The 19,764-nt window shown below is 40.4% G+C and overlaps 1 protein-coding gene and 1 long non-coding RNA gene across 12 annotated transcripts in view; one reads left to right on the top strand and one right to left on the bottom strand.

Annotated features, from left to right (window-relative positions):
- Positions 1–1,568: 1,568 nt before the first annotated feature.
- On the top strand, positions 1,569–11,079 carry LOC149984708 (uncharacterized). Its single transcript, XR_016494872.1, has 2 exons — positions 1,569–5,584; positions 5,725–11,079. It is a non-coding gene; the product is annotated as an uncharacterized LOC149984708 (long non-coding RNA).
- Positions 1,572–19,764, bottom strand: part of LOC110504796 (diacylglycerol kinase eta) — a 110,795-nt gene continuing 92,602 nt past the window's right edge. For 4 of the 11 annotated variants that reach the window (XM_090230399.1, XM_090230400.1, XM_036975216.2 and 1 more), the window contains one exon: positions 6,028–8,384. In XM_090230399.1, the coding sequence (XP_090086525.1) occupies positions 8,332–8,384 (53 nt within the window). In that variant the 3' untranslated portion in view covers positions 6,028–8,331. Of the gene's footprint in view, positions 8,385–18,255; positions 18,376–18,571; positions 18,703–19,764 lie in introns of all 11 variants that reach the window. The other 7 variants (XM_036975215.2, XM_036975213.2, XM_090230402.1 and 4 more) reach the window with 4 other exon arrangements.

The raw sequence follows: 19,764 nt of genomic DNA, 5'->3' as shown, positions 1-19,764 counted from the left end.
AACCATATCTACATATACATACTAGCTCAATCAGCCTGACTAACCGGTGTCTGTATGTAGCCTCGCTACTTTTATAGCCTCGCTACTGTTTATAGCCTGTCTTTTTACTGTTGTTTTATTTCTTTACTTACCTATTGTTCACCTAATACCTTTTTTTGCACTATTGGTTAGAGCCTGTAAGTAAGCATTTCATTGTAAGGTCTGTTGTACTCAGCGCACGTGACAAATAAACTTTGATTAGATTTGAAAGTCTGCGTTAAAGTTTCTGTAAGATAATAAAAAAAGGAATGTAGACATTCATAAGTGCATTTCCATAGCTTCCAAAATATTTCTTACAATGGAGGAGTGTCAAGATGGCTGTAAGGTGGCTTCCATACAGCACTCCCCTGTCAGTCGTCCAAGGTTTATACACATCAACGGTCTCCACACTGTCACTGTGTGTAGTTGTTAAAATGAGGCACTAGATGGCGACCTCATATTACACACACATTTACTTGGCATCCTGGTGGTTTTCCAGAGCAGCGAGGTGAGAAGGTAGCCATCCCTGCTAGCCACTATGGTCAGAAGGTAGCCATCCTTGCTAGCCACTATGGTGAGAAGGTAGCCATCCCTGCTAGCCACTATGGTCAGAAGGTAGCCAACCCTGCTAGCCACTATGGTCAGAAGGTAGCCATCCCTGCTAGCCACTATGGTGAGGGGTAGCCCCCGTTGGTTGGGAACACTATGCATCACTACACCGTCCTCAGTGGTGAGAACAGAGTTGGTCCTGGTGAAGCTCACATACAGCTCTGCTGCAGCTAGGCTCAGGACGTGGGGCCCATCGCTGAGAGATTTAGGAGCTTGGACAGAATGGGGGTTTCCGCCCCATGAGGTCTTCATTCCAATAGACATGACAGATATGGTTAGATAGGTGAGATCCCATTTTATAAGCACAAAGGATAAGGAGATTGAGGAGCCAGCTACAGTTGGTAAGGTGTGACATGGTATGTAGAAAATATTTTAAGACTTGAAAGCAGAAAATTAAATAGTTTCTGTGGGAATTAGCCTACATTTGCAAGAATGTGTGTGTGTGTATATGTGCTTGCTTGCGCGTGTGCGTGTGTGTGTGTGTGTGTTTGTGATCTGTGTGTGTTGTCTTGCCAACTACTATGGTCATTGTCATGGCAAACATGGCAATGGCAAACAGACCTGGGACCAGGCTAGCTTACAGTGAGACCTTGCAGTGATCCAAAAACATGATCACATGGGATCTTATCATGTCAAAATGTGTAGATTAGCAGGATATTAGCTCTAAAAAAAAAACATGTTTCCTACTGAACACACCCTGATTTTGTTTTTAACATACGGGCCTACTGTAAATCTGTGTATAGGTCTGACTACACGGTATTGTATGCAGGACTACAATACAGGAACAGATAGTAATTCATTAGTAAAAACAAGAACATGTTTCCACAGAACATGTACTGCCTATGGGTTGTCCTCTCTACATTGCTTTTGTACATTACAAAAAGTACAAACAATATCACCAACAAACAATATCATCCAAGAGGAAGTAATATTATGACACATTGTGTATGCACTCGTTTTTATTGAAGAAGGAAGATAGCCTTGTTTTTAAGGCACCTAACAATGTACAACAAATTTGAAACATTTATTTAATCTGAATACAAAAATACACATCTCAGCGACTTCCATATTGTAATAAATAGCTAACCATGCATTGTAACCATAAAAAAAGCACAAAAAACAGTCACTTGGTAGCAGTGGAGGCTGGTGGGACGATCTATAGGAGGACAGGCACATTGTAATGGCTGGAATGGAATTAAACACATCAAACATACGTAAACCACGTTTGATTCTGTTCCTTTTATTCCGTTCCAGACACTACAATTAGCCCGTCCTCCTACAGCACCCTCCGACTGGACTCCACTGCTTGGTAGTCATAAAAATGTCCAACTACTTTACCAAAAGCATCCAGATAGTAACACAAGTGATAAACTGTAACATTATCTTCCAAAGAAGAAAACATAGTTACATCATCATGTTGTTTAACCTTAGGCAATAAATACGCACGTTTTGTTTACATAAACTCAGCAAAAAAAGAAATGTCCCTTTTTCAGGACCCTGTCTTTCAAAGATAATTCGTAAAAATCCAAATAACTCTACAGATCTTCATTGTAAAGTGTTTAAACACTGTTTCCCATGCTTGTTCGATTAACCACAAACAATTAATGAACACGGTCGTTAAGACACTAACAGCTTACAGACGGTAGGCAATTAAGGTCACAGTTATGAAAACTTAGGACACTAAAGACGCCTTTCTACTGACTCTGAAAAACACCAAAGAAAGATGCCCAAGGTCCCTGTTCAACTGCGTGAACGTGCCTTAGGCATGCTGCAAGGAGGCATGAGGACTGCAGATGTGGCCAGGGCAATGAATTGTAATGTCCGTACTGTGAGACCCCTAAGACAGTGCTACAGGGAGACAGGACGGACAGCTGATCGTCCTTGCAGTGGCAGACCACATGTAACAACATCTGCACAGGATTGGTACATCCGAACATCAAACCTGCGGGACAGGTACAGGATGGCAACAACAACTGCCCAAGTTACACCAGGAACGCACAATCCCTCCATCAGTGCTCAGACTGTCTGCAATAGGCTGAGAGAGGCTGGACTGAGGGCTTGTAGGCCTGTTGTAAGGCAGGTCCTCACCAGACATCACTGGCAACAATGTCGCCTATGGGCACAAACCCACCATCGATGGACCAGATACGACTGGCAAAGAGTGCTCTTCACTGACAAGTTGCTGTTTTGTCTCACCAGGGGTGATGGTCAGATTAGAGTTTATCTTCGAAGGAATGAGCATTACACCAAAGCGGGATCGATTTGGAGGTGGAGGGTCTGTCATGGTGGAGGTTGTTGTCATTGCAGGCAATCTCAATACTGTGCGTTACAGGGAAGACATCATCCTGACATGACCCTCCAACATGACAATGCCACCAGCCATACTGCTCGTTCTGTGTGTGATTTCCTGCAAGACAGGAATGTCAGTATTCTGCCATAGCCAGCAAAGAGCTCGGATCTCAATCCCATTGAGCACGTCTGGGACCTGTTGGATCGGAGCGTGAGGGCTAGGGCCATTCTCCCAGGAAATGTCCGGGAACTTGCAGGTGCCTTGTTGGAAGAGTGGGGTAACATCTCACAGAAAGAACTGGCAAATCTGGTGCAGTCCATGAGGAGGAGATGCACAGCAGTACTTAATGCAGCTGGTGGCCACACCAGATACTGACTGTTACATTTGATTTCTAATTTTGACCCCCCCCTTTGTTCAGGGACACATTATTCCATTTCTGTTAGTCACATGTCTGTGGAACTTCAGTTCAGTTTATGTCTCAGTTGTGGAATTTTGTTATGTTCATACAAATATTTACACATGTTAAATTTGCTGAAGATTTGCTGAAAATAAACGCAGTTGACAGTGAGAGGATGTTTATTTTTTTGCTGAGTTTATATATTTTTATCCTTAGCAAGTAAAACTGTGCCATTGTAAACAATGTAAACAAATGAATCTCACTTCTCTTCCACCATGTTATTAGCCATGTTAAAGACTATCGGGTTACCCCATCTTAAGAGTCCTCACATTGGGTTTGGTTGGTTTATGAAAACCAGGCAGTTTGCAGCATTATATATACATACCATTGGAAAACATGGTGATGGATGATGTTGCCCATGGATGCTGATCTAAGATCAGTTTTGCATTCCCCCCCCTCTAATGGTTATGGTTAGAATTGGGGGAGGTAAGCTGAGCTAAGATCTGTGCCCATGGGAAACCTCTACCTAAATTGGAGAACTCAAGCTCTCTCTCTCTAAGCATGTAATCTGGGGTCCAGCACACTCATACAGAATCAGCCAAACACCCTTCAGACAGACAGACATACACACAGAGACAAACAGACACCCTTCAGACAGACACACAGAGACAGACAGCACACTCATACAGAACCAGGCAGACACCCTTCAGACAGACACACAGAGATAGAGACTGAAGCTGTGAGTGTGACCTGCCGTGAGGAACCTCAGCTCAGATTAAATCACACAGAGCTTGAAACACAGACACACAGTACATAGCCGCAGGAAGTAGTTTGGGGGTGGGTGTGCTGCGGCGATGCTGCAAAAAAATGTTGGGCCGCGTTACAGACGGCTAGATCGGTCCACTAATACAGGAGTACTAAGGGCCTAAAAAATACATAATATATATATTTTTAATTTTTACTTTGGATTTTTCACACGGTGCTGCAGCACCCTCAGCACTCCTACTTCCTGCAGCTGTGCAGACATAAACTACCTAGATTGCACTTGAATTCAGACTACTGAAAATGTGGTTTTAATATAAATACAGAACTATGTATTCCAAGGTTAAACTACTCTGAGAACAACAGCTAGAACTTAAAATCCATCTATCTATGTCTGTGAAACCAGCCCATACCTAAGCCACGTAAGCATTGTTTCCATTGGCACTTTAAAGTCAACCAAAGTTGGGCTGGCCAAGAAATATGAAATTATGTCATGCTGCTTGTTAGCCAATATGTGACTGCAACTGGCTTCGCTAATGTTGCTACCTAGCTAGCTAGCTAGATTTTAAAGTATGTAATTCACCCTCACCATGCTGTAACTAACGTTACCACATACTCAGAGCCATATATTTAGCTTGCTGACATTAGCTAGCTAGCTAACAGGCTTAATTCCTACTTTGCTTGCAATGGCATTGGCTATTAACTAGCTAGCTAACCAAGCAAACCAGATGATAGGTTTGATATAATGTGTCTAGCTAATTTTCAATATGACCTGGCCAGCTTAAATTCCTGCTAGCTCACATTAGCTAGCTAGCTTGTTCAACTCTGATTTGCCAGGTAACGTTAGGTAGCTAGCATTCGAGGGCTGACTGTTCTCATAAAAGTTTATTGTGTAGTGCAAAAATGAATGAAGGATCCAGGTATGGTAGTAATTAGTGTCATGTCTGATATCTGCAATACTGCTTGTCCATGTCCTAGCTAACAGTAACAAGCCCAGACTAGCTAGCTAACGTTGATAAACTTGGTGGTTGCATAGTAACGGTGTCACCAGCCCGAATTCTAACCAGTTGTGAAACTTGGCTGCTCAGGCCCGGGTTTCCCTCGACCCAGCTCGAATTTAAGAATTCCATTTGAGCCAGCTTGAATTTAAGAATTCCATTTGAGCCAGTTTGAATTTAAGAATTCCATTTGAGCCAGCTCGAATTTCAAACCAACTGGGCCCTAATGTTAAGTGCCATTGGAAACGGGGCTCTAAAGACAACAAGACACATAAATGATGATCAAGAACTGTGGCTTGGATACTTAGAATTTCAAAAAAGACTGAATGTTCAGAATGTTTCATCCATGTATTTGGTTAGGAACCTAGCTAGCTTGTGGCTATGTTTTATTTCTTCATAACAATCATACTCGCAATAAAACCCATTTATTTTTGGTCTAGACCATTTACTAAGGTATGATTTAGATGCTCTTGGCATAATTCTGAATTCTAACTTCTTTCGCCAAAAGAGGTTAATGTTTTAGGGGATTAAAAGGCCTCATGTTTTGGGTTTCATGTTTTTTTTTTTTTAAATGATACTTGATTGTGAGCATAAGCAACAATTATATGCTTCTTGATAATGTGAATTCTCTTGATAGGCCACCAAAAGAGAAGTGGGTAATAATGCTTTATTTTACAGACCTTTATATACTGCAAAATTATGGAGTAAAAGATACATGCTACTTTCTGGTGCTTACTCCAAATAAGTGAACACAATTGGTAACTAACTAATACGGATTAATTTCTTTCTTAATCCCAAATAAACCTAAATGTTATTATCATGCAAAATTGGTATAACTTGCTATTTCCATTTGTTAATAGATATTATGGTACATGAGGACTATGAAATTAAGCAAGCCACAATCCTGATTCGAACAGTTTTGTTGAGGTAAAAAAATGGCAAAAAAAGAAGGCTTGATGATATAGGATCATTGATAATATAACTTGGCTGATCAATGATAAACATACAGTTGATGCTAAGTATTTAGCTGACTTAAATGAACATACAAGGGATCTTAGATATATAAAGCACAGAACAACAGTCAGGTCTGCCCGTTCAACAGTCTCACATAGTCAGTAACACGGTCTATTATTTCCTGCAACCTGCTTTGAGAATCATCCTGGAAGCACAGCGGAACAAGACTAAAAACCAGCGAGCTGTTGGAAGAATTTTGAATGAAAATGAAATTAGTAAGAAACGCTATTTAGCTTAAAAGTCGGTCAGTTAACCCTTTGGGTTTTCCCCACAGCGAAACATCACGTCAGAAAGACGACCACAACCAAAATAATATTGCACCTCCGTTAGAATACAACAGCATTAAACAAAAACAGGACAGATTATCCTATTTAACAAAATCAATAATCCACAATTGGTGTTCATGGCGCAAATCAATAGACATGGTCATCAAAACGTGTTAGCTGTTAGCTATAATCTACAAAGGCATTTGACTACAAAAGCTACTAACAGTGTATGCATACACTGCTTTAGATTGTATATATTCAGTGCATATATTGTATATGCATACTTAGCATCACATATATAGGTATACCCTGTAATGCCACCAACCTAACAAAAGTGTCCTATTACAATTACATGTCACACTGAGGACTAAATCTGCACTTTCTCCTGTTGCAGATGAGCTGCTCAAACTTATACTTAAATCAACATTTAACTCCTATTCCCACTACCATAGTGTTACTCTGTGAAATATTGAGTGTTTAAATGCTAGAGATTGCGGTGAATTGTATCTAGTGATATGAGGATGTAACTTTGCAAATAGCAACATGGAAAAGTCCCTGTCAAGCGTTCCATAAAAATATGAAATTGTTGGATTACAGGTAGGGTTGCAAAATTCCGGGAAATGTAAATAAATCCCGAGGTTTTCCCGGAATCCCGGTTGGATGTTTTCCGGACTCAGAAGATAAGAAGCAGGAAATGCAGATCCTCCAACCAAGATTTCTGGGAAACCAGGGAATTTATTGAACGTTTCCAGAATTCTAGAATCCAATTTATAACACTCTATATGGAACTGATATTCATCCTAAACATGATTATGTTATTTTCACTACTTTCAAAGTTAACATTTATGTCTGGAAGTTTAGTGGACATTCACTTTGGTACTGATTTTCATTTCAACAGAAAACAAAGTATAACTCCTAATAGTTCATCTAGTAACTTGTCTTATATTCTGATGTTCTCTTACCAATAAAGCACATTTTTACAATAAAATGAATAAAGTATGGCACATGACACAGGTCCTTGACACATAATTATCATGCAAAAACAAAAACATAAATAAAAATAATTAACAAAAAAGGTTGATTCATACCAAAATAATGCTTTCAGTAGTAACAAATGGTATAATAATACTAAAGTCATTTTTTACACAAAATAACCAAGACACTAATCTTGCAATTCAAAATTGATATCCCAAATCAAGCTAGCATAGCATGCAACATATGTCTCACTGTTTTCAGAGACCTCTCTTCACTCGCTTTAGGTTGTGGCATTGCATCTCCTTCTCCCAGGGCACGTCTGTAATCACACCCTATTCCCTACATAGTGCACCACTTAAAAGTAGTGCCCTACATAGGGAAGAGGGTGCTATTTGGGACGTCGCCTATCTCCTCTGGTGTAAATAGCGAAAGCAGGATATTGCAGACTGTAGCGTTGCGTCTGTAGCCTTCTACCGCCAGGCAAAGAGCCAGTAAGCCAATCACAAAGCTGCACGGTAATGTAGTGACTGTGCTGAACTGTACACACTCACAGCACATTGTTAGGGCACACTCATGGAAGTCACCTTGTTGCTACTTGGATTGGGCCTTCTCTATGAGGCCAGATGACCAAACCAACTCTTATAATGAGGATCAGTTGCATACCCGATTGGGCCATGAATGAAAATATGATCAGAGAAAATTTGCATTTTTTTTGTGAAAAACTATGGCTTCCTTCTTTAAACTGTCAACAACTGTAGATTGCCATCTTCTATTTTGGCACCAAACACAGCCTCACTAAAACATTCATGTTCGACAATTTCTCACCAACAGCTTTCTTAAATCCATCAAAGGATCAAATCCATCCATCCACCCCAAGTTGACAGGCGTTCAGCTCTAACCTGCGGAGCTCCCAAACTCTTTCTCTGTGGTGGAAGGGCACTTCCACTCTGGCACCAACTACTTCTGGGTTAGAGGTCAACCATTGCGGTCTTGGCCAGGTCCTTAGTTCCCTGGAGAATTCTCTTCATATGACCCACTTTCGATATCCCCAGATCCTGTGGAGAGCAGATGACATCTTAAGAACATAGATTCTCCTAATAGTTTATTTATTTAATGGAAATCATTTTATTTTATACCTTCCTTTTTAAATCACTATGCTATATCTGTTTTATGGTTTTTACATTGTATTGTCTTTTTTGGGGTAATATTTTGTTTTATGTCTTGCTCACCCTGTAATGCAACACTTATTTTGCTCTCTTACGCCCTGTCTAAGCGGGGGAGGGCGGTCATACCAAGGCTCATTAGGTATTTCATTTATGATTTTAAGACACGTTGAAGAATCCCAAAAATATTTATGTTTTGGGGTCCTAAAAATGTGTTGGGGTCATACTGCTAATATCTCATACTAATGCTTGGAACAACAGATCGTCCCCCCAAAATAGTTTGTTCTGAAGTGTCTCTCCCATATCTAAGCGATGTAAGAAAGGTCAGGAAACATTTGTTATATACATTTTTTTTTACATGTATTTAACCCTATACAGTGCCTTGCAAAAGTATTCATCCCCCTTGGCGTGTTTCCTATTTTGTTGCATTACAACCTGTAATATAAATAGATATTTATTTTGGATTTCGTGTAATGGACATACACAAAATAGTCCAAATTGGTGAAGTGAAATGAAAAATATTACTAAAGAATTGAAAATATAAAAAGCGGAAAATTGGTGAGTGCGTATGTATTCACCCCCTTTGCTATGAAGCCCCTAAATAAGATCTGGTGCAACCAATTACATTCAGAAGTCAAATAATTAGTTAAATAAAGTCCACCTGTGTGCAATCTAAGTGTCACATGATCTGTCACATGATTTCAGTACATATACACCTGTTATGAAAGGCCCCAGAGTCTGCAACACCACTAAGCAAGGGGCACCACCAAGCAAGCGACACCATGAAGACCAAGGAGCTCTTCAAACAGGTCAGGGACAGAGTTGTTGAAAAGTACAGATCAGGTTTGGATTATAAAAAAATATCAGAAACTTTGAACATCCCACAGAGCACAATTAAATCCATTATTAAAAAATGAAAAGAATTTGGCACCACAACAAACCTGCCAAGAGAGGGCCGCTCACCAAAACTCACGGACCAGGCAGGGAGGGCATTATCAGAGGCAAAAAAGACACCAAAGATATCTATTTGTTTTTTATTTTACCTTAATTTACCAAGCAAGTCAGATAAGAACAAATTCTTATTTTCAATGACGGCCTAGGAACACTGAGTTAACTGCCTTGTTCAGGAGTAGAACAACATATTTTTACCTTGTCAGCTCTGGGATTCGCTCTTGCAACCTTTCAGTTACTAGTCCAATGCTCTAACCACTAAATCAAATCAAATCAAATTTTATTGGTCACATGCACATGGTTTGCAGATGTTAATGCGAGTGTAGCAAAATGCTTGTGTAGCGAAATGCCACCAGGCTACCTGCCGCCCCAAAGCTCCACAGCGGAGATTGGAGTATCTGTCCATAGGACCACTTTAAGAGGTACACTCCACAGAGCTGGGCTTTACGGAAGAGTGACCAGAAAAAAAGCCATTGCTCAAAGAAAGATATAGGCAAACATGTTTGGTGTTCGCCAAAAAGCATGTGGGAGACTCCCAAAATATATGGAAGAAGGTACTCTGGTCAGATGAGACTAAAATTGAGCTTTTTGGCCGTCAAGGAAAATTATATGTCTGGTGCAAACCCAACACCTCTCATCACCCCGAGAAAACCATCCCAAAGTGAAACATGGTGGTGGCAGCATTATGCTGTGGGGATGTTTTTCATCTGCAGGGACTGGGACACCGATCAGAATTGAAGGAATGATGGATGGCGCTAAATACAATGTTGTTCTACCAGAGATTTGAGACTGGTACAAAGGTTCACCTTCCAGCAGGACAATGACCCTAAGCATACTGCTAAATTAACACTTGAGTGGAAACATTTCAATGTCTTGGAATGGCCTAGTCAAAGCCCAGACCTCAATGCAATTGAGAATCTGTGATGTGACTTAAAGATTGCTGTACACCAGCAGAACCCATCCAACTTGAAGGAGCTGTAAAGGAGCTGTAAAATCCCAGTGGCTAGATATGTCAAGCTTATAGAGACATACCCCAAGAGACTTGCAGCTGTAATCTTATTTCTTGTTTGTTTCACAATAAATCTTCAAAGTGGTAGGTATGTTGCTTAATTCAAAATACAAACCCCCCAAAAATCAATTTTAATTCCAGGTTGTAATGCAACAAAATAGGAAAAATGCCAAGGGGGTGAATTTTCGCAAGCACTGTATTTCTGGCATTAACTTCTTGGTGACTAGGGGGCAGTATTGAGTAGCTTGGATGAATAAAAGCCATAAAAGCTATAATATGCATATAATTAGAATATTTATCTAATATATGCATGTTATATGCATTTTATTATTGGTATTGGATAGAACACACTCTGAAGTTTCTAAAACTGTTTCAATGATGTCTGTGAGTATAACAGAACTCATATGGCAGGTGAAAACCTAATCAAAAATCCAACCAGGAAGTGGGAAATCTGAGGTTGGTCGTTTTTCAACTCATTCCCTATTGAAGATACAGTGGGATATTAGTCATGTTGCACCTCCTAAGGCTTCCACTAGATGTCAAAAGTCTTTAGAAACTTGTTTGAGGCTTCCACTGTAAAAGAGGGACATAAGGGCAGTGAGTCAGTGGTGTGGCAGAGTGCCATGGGCTAGTGGCGCGCGGTCATGAGAGAGTTAGCTCGCATTCCATTACTTTTCTACAGACAAAGGAATTCTCCGGTTGGAACATTATTGAAGATTTATGTTAAAAACATCCTAAAGATTGATTCTATACATCGTTTGACATGTTTCTACAGACTGTAACGGAACTTTTTTGACATTTCGTCTGCTCTTCACGCGCTTCGTGACTTTGGATTTGTTTACAAAACGCGCTAACAGAAGTAGCTATTTGGACATAAATGATGGACATTATCGAACAAATAAACAAATCAAACATTTATTGTGGAACTGGGATTCCTGGGAGTGTATTCTGATGAAGATCATCAAAGGTAAGTGAATATTTCTAATGCTATTTCTGACTAATGTTGACTACACAACATGGCAGATTTTTCTTTGGCTGGTTTGGGCTCTGAGTGCCGTACTCAGATTATTGCATGGTGTGCTTTTTCCGTAAAGATTTTTTTGAAATCTGACACAGCGGTTGCATTAAGGAGAAGCTTATCTAAAGTTCCATGTATAATAGTTGTATCTTTTATCAATGTTTATTATGAGTATTTCTGTGAATTGATGTGGCTCTCTGCAAAATCAACGCATGTTTTGGAACTACTGAACATAACACGCCAATGTAAAATTAGATTTTTGGATATAAATATGCACTTTATCGAACAAAACATACATGTATTGTGTAACATGATGTCCTATGAGTGGCAGCTGATGAAGATCATCAAAGGTTAGTGATTCATTTTATCTATATTTCTGCTTTTTGTGACTCCTCTCTTTGGCTGGAAAATGGCTGTGTTTTTCTGTGACTTGGTGGTGACTTAACATAATCGTTTGTGGTGCTTTCGCTGTAAAGCCTTTTTGAAATCAGACACTGTGGCTGGATTAATGAGAATGTTATCTTTTAAATGGTGTAAAATACTTGTATGCTTGAGGAATTGTAATTATGATATTTTTGTTGTTTTGAATTTGGCGCCCTGCACTTTCACTGGCTGTTGGTGGGGTGGGACGCTACCATCCCAAATATCCCAGAGAGGTTAATCAGTCTCCATATACAGTATATTTCCATTAATTTTCTCATCTAGACGAGTCTTGTCAGGCCTGTGGGCGTCCTAGAGCAAAACAACCGACGTACCCTACCGTTCAAAAGTTTGAGGTCACTTAGAAATGGTATTGTTTTTGATAGAAAAACACATTTTGTGGCCATTAAAATAACATCAAATTGATCAGAAATACATTGTCAACATTGATAATGTTGTAAATTACTATTGTAGCTGGAAACGGCAGATTTGTTATGGAATATCTACTGAACATAGGCGTACAGAGGCCCATTATCCGCAACCATCAATCCTGTGTTCCAATGGCACGTTGTGTTATGGCACTGTTGACTGTTATGGCACTGTTGACTGTCATTGGCACATTGACTGTCAATGGCACGTTGACTGTCCCCAGTCCACCTGGCCGTGCTGCTGCTCCAGTTTCAACTGTTCTGCCTGTAATTATTATTATTTGACCATGCTGGTCATTTATGAACATATGAACACCTTGGCCATGTTCTGTTGTAATCTCCACCCGGCACAGCGAGAAGAGGACTGGCCACCCCACATAGCCTGGTTCCTCTCTAGGTTTCTTCCTAGGTTTTGGCCTTTCTAGGGAGTTTTTCCTAGCCACCGTGCTTCAACACCTGCATTGCTTGCTGTTTGTGGTTTTAGGCTGGGTGTCTGTACAGCACTTTGAGATATCAGCTGATGTACGAAGGGCTATATAAATACATTTGATTTGATTTTGATTTGTTAGCTAATTCAAGTTTATAATTTTAAAAGGCTAATTGATCATTAGAAAATACTTTTGCAATTATGTTAGCACAGCTGAAAACTTTTGTTCTGATTAAAGAGGCAATAAAACTGTCCTTCTTTTGACTAATTCAGTATCTGGAGCATCAGCATTTTTGGGTTCGATTACAGGCTGAAATTTGCCAGAAACAACAAACTTTCTTCTGAAATTCGTCAGTATGTTATTGTTCTGAGAAATGAAGGCTATTCTATGCAAGAAATTGCCAAGAAATGTAAGATCTCGTACCACGCTGTGTTTCTACTCCCTTCACTCACAGAACAGTGCAAACTGTCTATAAATAGACTACAAAGAGGAGTGGGAGGCCCTGATGCACAACTGAACAAGAGACAAGTCCATTAGAGTGTCTAGTTTGAGAAACAGATGCCTCACAAGGCCTCAACTGGCAGCTTCATTAAATAGTAACCGCAACACCCCAGTCTCAACTTCAACAGTGAAGAGGCGACTCAGGGATGCTGGCCTTCTAGGCAGAGTTGCAAAGGAAAAGCCATATCTCAGACTGGCCAATAAAAATAAAATATTAACATGGGCAAAAGAACACAGACACTGGACAGAGGAAGATTGGATAAAAGTGTTGACAGACGGATCAAAGTTTGAGGTGCTCGGATCACAAAGAAGAAAACTCATATAAAATGGAAAGGTGATGCAGTAGTGCTTCACGACATCTGTCAAGCATGGTGGAGGCAATGCCTGGGGGTGCTTTGGTGGTGGTCTTGAAGGGATTTTGAAGAAGGAATGCTATCACTCCATTTTGCAACGCCATGCCATACCCTGTGGATGGCGCTTAATTAGAGCCAATTTCCTCCTACAACAGGACAATGACCCAAATCACAGCTCTAAACTATGCAAAACTATTTAGGGAAGAAGCAGTCAGCTGGTATTCTGTCTATAATGGAGTGGCCAGCACAGTCACCAGATCTCAACCCTATTGAGCTGTTGTGGGAGCAGCTTGACCGTATGGTACATAAGTGCCCACCAAGCCAATCCAACTTGTGGGAGGTGCTTCAGGAAGCATGGGGTGAAATCTCTTCAGATTTCCTCAAATTGACAACTAGAATGCCAAAGGTCTGCAAAGCTGTAATTTTTGCAAATGGAGGATTCTTTGAAGAAAACAAAGTTTGAAGGACACAATTATTATTTGAATAAAAAATCATTATTTTTAAACTTGTCAACATCTTGCCTATATATCCTATTCATTTTGCAACAAATTTCATGTGTTTTCTTGGAAAACAAGGACATTTCTAAGTGACCCCAAACTTTTGAACGGTAGTGTTGGCAGATCGGCTGTACCCACTTCAGACGAGTCTCCTGACACTTGTGAGAGTATAATCTTTCCATAGAGGGGTCCTAATAGCTGCTAGGCCAAACCGTTCAGATGCTACAGGGGATTTTGTGAGAAGACCGAATTTTGGGATGTCCCATGGTCTGACAAACAGCGCTCCATCTCTGTCACCTTTCACCTCAGATGCAGAAGTGCGACATAGGCGGATGAGGTGGAATGAGACGCATCCATTTCAAAACCAGATATCTCCAGCTTAAATGTACAAATGTGTATGTACATTTTTTTATCATGATAATTTGATTTCCATGGGGGTGAGGACATCGACATTTGGGGGTTTTAAAGGCAGCCTCACCTAAGAGCTTCCAAATAATAAAAAGCTACAGGTCATGTACTGTATAAACAATATCTTCTGGTCAATGACAAAACAGAAAGTGCCAACAGACATGTTGTGTTGTGCTGTACCTACCTTCAATTAGCATAGCAAATATTCAAACATGGAGTACACTACTGAACAGCATGCAGCTGACACTGTTTATGTTTATGATCCCGTTGTCATTTTCTGTGTGATAGTTTGGTAACACTTTACTTATTAAAGCCAAACTGCATGCTTTATAACTTGTTTTGGAAGTGTAGAGGCCCTCATAATGTATTCTAATAAGGATTATAATATGTTTATACCACAACATTGTTGAATACTTGTTTCTGATTGGTTAGAAGGGCATTCTAGAATGGACATTAAACCAGATAACGGGACAGTTGGAAAATATATCGGGACACCTTGCATTCAAGATACAATGCAGACTGTACTTGCTACAAAGTTACAGAAAGCTAAACCAGCAACCAAACAAAATGAAATTGTATATGTTGTAAACAAGGAAAAAATTTAGCTAGCTAGCATTGACATTTTTTTGTAGAGACATATTTTTTTGGAGCATCTGATGACCTAACGTGGTGAGTGATGAACATGAATTTCTCTGGTCCCTACTGTTGCAGCCATGACACAGGTGGTGCTATGCTGTCAAATCCTCCCATGTTTCTAGTTTGACCAGCTGTTTTAAGCAAATAGTATTAGTTTAAACAAATGTAACGGAATAAACTTTGATGTTATCTTCACTAGGATAGGGGGCAGCATTCGGAAGTTTGGATGAAAAGCGTGCCCAAATTAAACTGCCTGCTAATCAGGCTCATTTGCTAGGATATGCATATGATTAGTATATTTGGATATAACTGTTAAAATAATGTCTGTGAGTATAACATAACTGATATGGCAGGCGAAAACCTGAGGAAAATCCAACCAGGAAGTATTATTATTTTGAAAGGCTGTTTTTCCATTGAAAGCCTATCCACCATTCAAAGACTTAGGACCCAGTTCATGATCTCTATGGCTTCCTCAACATGTGACCAGTCTTTAGGCGTTGTTTCAGGCTTTTACTCTGAAAAATGCGGGAGATACACCGCTTTCAATGAGAGGACAATGGAAATTTCCATCCATGAATCAAGCACGTGATCGGGAGCGCGCATTTCTTGTTTACCTTTTCCATTGACAAAGCCTTTGTCCGGTTGAAATATTATTGATCAACCTGAAGATTGATTTTAAACATCGTTTGACATGTTTCTACTATCTTTTATTGTACTTTTTTGACTTTTCGCCTTGGTTTTGAGAGCGAGCATTGTGCCTTTGGATTTCTGAACTAAACGCACCAACAAACGGAGGTATTTGGACATAAAGATGAACTTTATCGAACAAAACAAACATTTGTTGTCTAACATGGAGACCTGGGAGTGCCACCAGATGAAGATCATCAAAGGTAAGTGATTCATTTTAATGCTATTTCTGACTTTTGTGACACTCTCCTTGGTTTGAAAATGGCTGTATGGCCTTCTGTGGCTAGGAGCTGACCTAACATAATCGCAAAGTGTGCATTCGCTGTAAAGCCTTTTTGAAATCTGACACAGCGGTTGCATTATTAAGGAGAAGTTTATCTGTATTCGTATGTTTAACACTTGTATCTTTTATCACTTTTATGATGAGTATTTCTGTAATTTGATGTGGCTCTCTGCACTTGTTTGTTTGAGACAAGACAATTCTGAACATAAAACACCAATTTCATATGAGGTTTTTGGACATAAAGATTAACTTTATCGAACAAAACACATATTTATTGTGTAACATGAAGTCCTGTGAGTGCCATCAGATGAATATCATCAAACGTTAGTGATTAATTGAATCGCTATTTCTGACTTTGTGAGCCCTCTCCTTGGCTGGAAAATAGCTGTATGGTTTTCTGTGACTCGGTACTGACCTAACATAATCGTTTGGTGTGCTTTCGCCGTAAAGCCTATTTGAAATCGGACACTGTGGTTGGGTTAACAAGAAGTTTACCTTTTAAAATGATGTAAAATACTTGTATGTTTGAGGAATTTTAATTATGGGACTTCTGTTGTTTTGAATTTGGCGCCCTGCAATTTCACTGGCTGTTGTCGAGGTGGGACGCTAGCTGCTAGCAAGCTAGTTGGCTAGTAAGGGATGAGAACGTTGCCACTGAGCATGGTAACAGAACATAAAGAATGAATGACTGGCTCACGTCCATAAATATTGAACTAATCGAACAATTTAAATATCAACAACAACAAAGTATCTATAGCAGTAAATGTGTGCTTTCATATTGTTTTCTTTGTCAACTGTGGTATAAGCGGGATAAAAGCCGCCGTTCTGTACATTACCTTTTGAAAAATGAACCCTGCAATGGTGCATCGTCCATTATTTCCAAAGTAATGTACAGAACGTCTGCATTTATCCCTTACTAAAAACTTCTATGCTGGAAAAAAAATGTACAGACTCAAAAAAACATTAGAAGCTCCTCTTACATGCATATGACAAGTCTTACAATTCATTATAGATGCATCATAATGCATTGTAACTGCAAGTGTTACATAAAGTGTTACCATGTTTCTAAAAAGGATAAATTATAATTATGGAATAGCGTTTAGGATATTTTCCTTTTACTTCCAATTATGTTTTTTCGACAGATAATGGTGGTTTTGTCATATAAATGGAGGGGACAGATTTGGAATGAGGGGACACAGACAGAGAAACACTGGCACAGTCCAAGGTATGTTAGGCAAGTCGCTCGTAAGGATGAGTGCAAAACTATTATTGTCTAATGTCAAAAAAGTCATCCCCTTGCTTTGCCGTCGTTCACTTCACCGTCTATAGATCCATTAGGATAATTGGCACATGAAACTCTGATAAACAATGTGAAATAGAACAGTCTAAATGACTCCATCATCTGTAAGGAGGTTATGGGGGTAATGAAGTGTGGTATATCCCTGGGAGTGTATCATTAGTCGGAATCCGTTGCAAAACCGTTTACTTCAAACAGAAAATATTTTGCAACGAAAACGAGAGTTTCTATTGGACAAATTCATCTATGTCCTTCCCTGTCTGTTTAATTGTTGATTACTTTTTTTAGATTACTGTTGTGTATTGTTAGATATTACTGCACTGTTGGAACTAGGAATACAAGCATTTCGCTACACCCACAATAGCATCTGCTAAATATGTGTATGCGACCAACAAAATGTGATTTTCTTTGATTTAGCGTAAACATTGAATGGGTTCAGTAGGAAAATGTTGTGTCACAGACAAGATGTTATGCAAACGGAATCTGACTAATTAATACACCTCTTGTTTCTCCCTGAGGTATTTTCTCAGTGTGGAGTCAACATTGAACATCTTTCTCCTATAACTCCAAGCCACCCATGTTCAGCAGTACTCCAAAGGTCCACTCTCACCCCTGGGGTCAATATTACTGGGAGTTGTTGTGTTCTGTCCGTGAACAGCGTCTCTATATCGCTCCGACCTAAAACTGGTCTCGGTCTGTGGTACCAACCTAACCCCAGCTCCAACCCTCCCTCACCCAACATTCCTGAGCAGTCCCACTCCCCTAGCCCCTCCTCCCCTACGCCAGCCCTCCCTCAACCCTATCCCATTTCCCCAGGTCTGTCCCGTTCCCAGTTCACACATAGTACCAGTGAAGACTGAGGGGTTAGTGAGTTACAGCCAGTCTCCTGCGGTAGGTAAGCAACACTCTCACACACAGTGGAAGCCAAGCAGAGCAGTGCAGCACAGATTAGCAAACAGGAAGACAGCTAAAGGCCAACATAACCAGACAGAAAGAGATGGAGAGAAAGAGAGTTGATCTGGTGGTAGATGAAGTAACAGTGTGTGTGTGTGTGTGTGTGTGTGTGTGTGTGTGTGTGTGTGTGTGTGTACGTGTGTGTGTGTACGTGTGTGTGTGTGTGTGTGTTGGGTTTGTGTGTTGTGTGTGTGTGCGTGTGTGTATACCTTCAGGTCCCTCCTCTCCAGGTGCAGCAGTTCAGAGCCTCTGATGTCATGGCGTGTGAAGGTATCTCTGTACTCTCCCAGACTGAGCTGCTCCAGCCAGACTCCTACCTCCTCTGTACCCCATCGCTCCACTACACACGTAAGCAGTGCACAGAGCAAGAATGTGCTCACTCAGTGTCTGAGACCCTCTCTCCCACACACACACACACATCCACACGCACACACACTAATGTATACACACACAATCAGAGAGAGGAAATCAAAATTGAGGGAAGGGAAGACAGGAAGAGGAGAAGAGGTAGAGGAAGAAAGGAAGGGAGAGAGGGAAGAGAGGCGGCAGCGGCTGGCGGAAAAGAGGAGGAGTTAGCATAGATGTTGGAGGTTGGTTGGTCGGAAACGGCTGTGGCCAATGGCCTTCCACAGAGGCTAAGGGCATGCAGGTTATCCACCAATCAGAACACAGACGTACAGGAAGTAGGAGGGAGAAGGATGGCGGAAGCCTGTGCAACCTGATGGAACGCCCCACCCAATCCCTGCCCTCCCTCACTGTGGGCGGGATTAACACTCCCAACCAACAGACGGGGTCCTGAAGCAGAAGACCGGCCAACCCCTGGCATTCTATTTGTATGCATTATATGGGCTCTTATTTCACCCCAAAACAATCTAATCTAGATTGAAGAGTGCAGCTACAGCACACAATACAAATGGCTGGTTTTCATGTTCAATTGGTAGTAATATTCATAAACATACAGTCTAAAAATATATTTTTCATGTTGAATTGGTAGTAATATTCATAAACACAGTAAAACAATAGCTTTTTTCATGTTCAATTCGTAGTAATATTCATAAACAAATGTAGTCAATGTTCTGTTGTATCAGTCGTCATGAAGGAGAAATTGTGTTCTGAAACAGGATTTTTCTTTCTCTGGGTAATCTGGGTTTTTGGCCCTGCGTCCAGCCCCCTCCCCTGTCTTTGGCCTTGGTTTGTGACTGCTGTAAATGTGTAAACAGGTGGATGAGACCATGAACAGGGGTGTTCTTGGATAGATGGGTCAGACTGAGGACCAGGGCAGATGGAAATCACAGAGACAATCCCTGACACCACACTGGGTGATTATAATGCATTACAACCACAAAATGTAGGCCACATAGATACCTTAAAGATTTTAGATATAACTTAAAAGTATACAACT

This window comes from Oncorhynchus mykiss, chromosome 3 (genome assembly GCF_057628025.1).
Source record: "Oncorhynchus mykiss isolate SJ-2025 chromosome 3, ASM5762802v1, whole genome shotgun sequence".
In the NCBI taxonomy this organism is placed as follows: Eukaryota; Metazoa; Chordata; class Actinopteri; order Salmoniformes; family Salmonidae; genus Oncorhynchus; species Oncorhynchus mykiss.
Note: the sequence above shows the minus strand (reverse complement) of the source record. Positions and strands in the feature narration are given on the sequence as shown.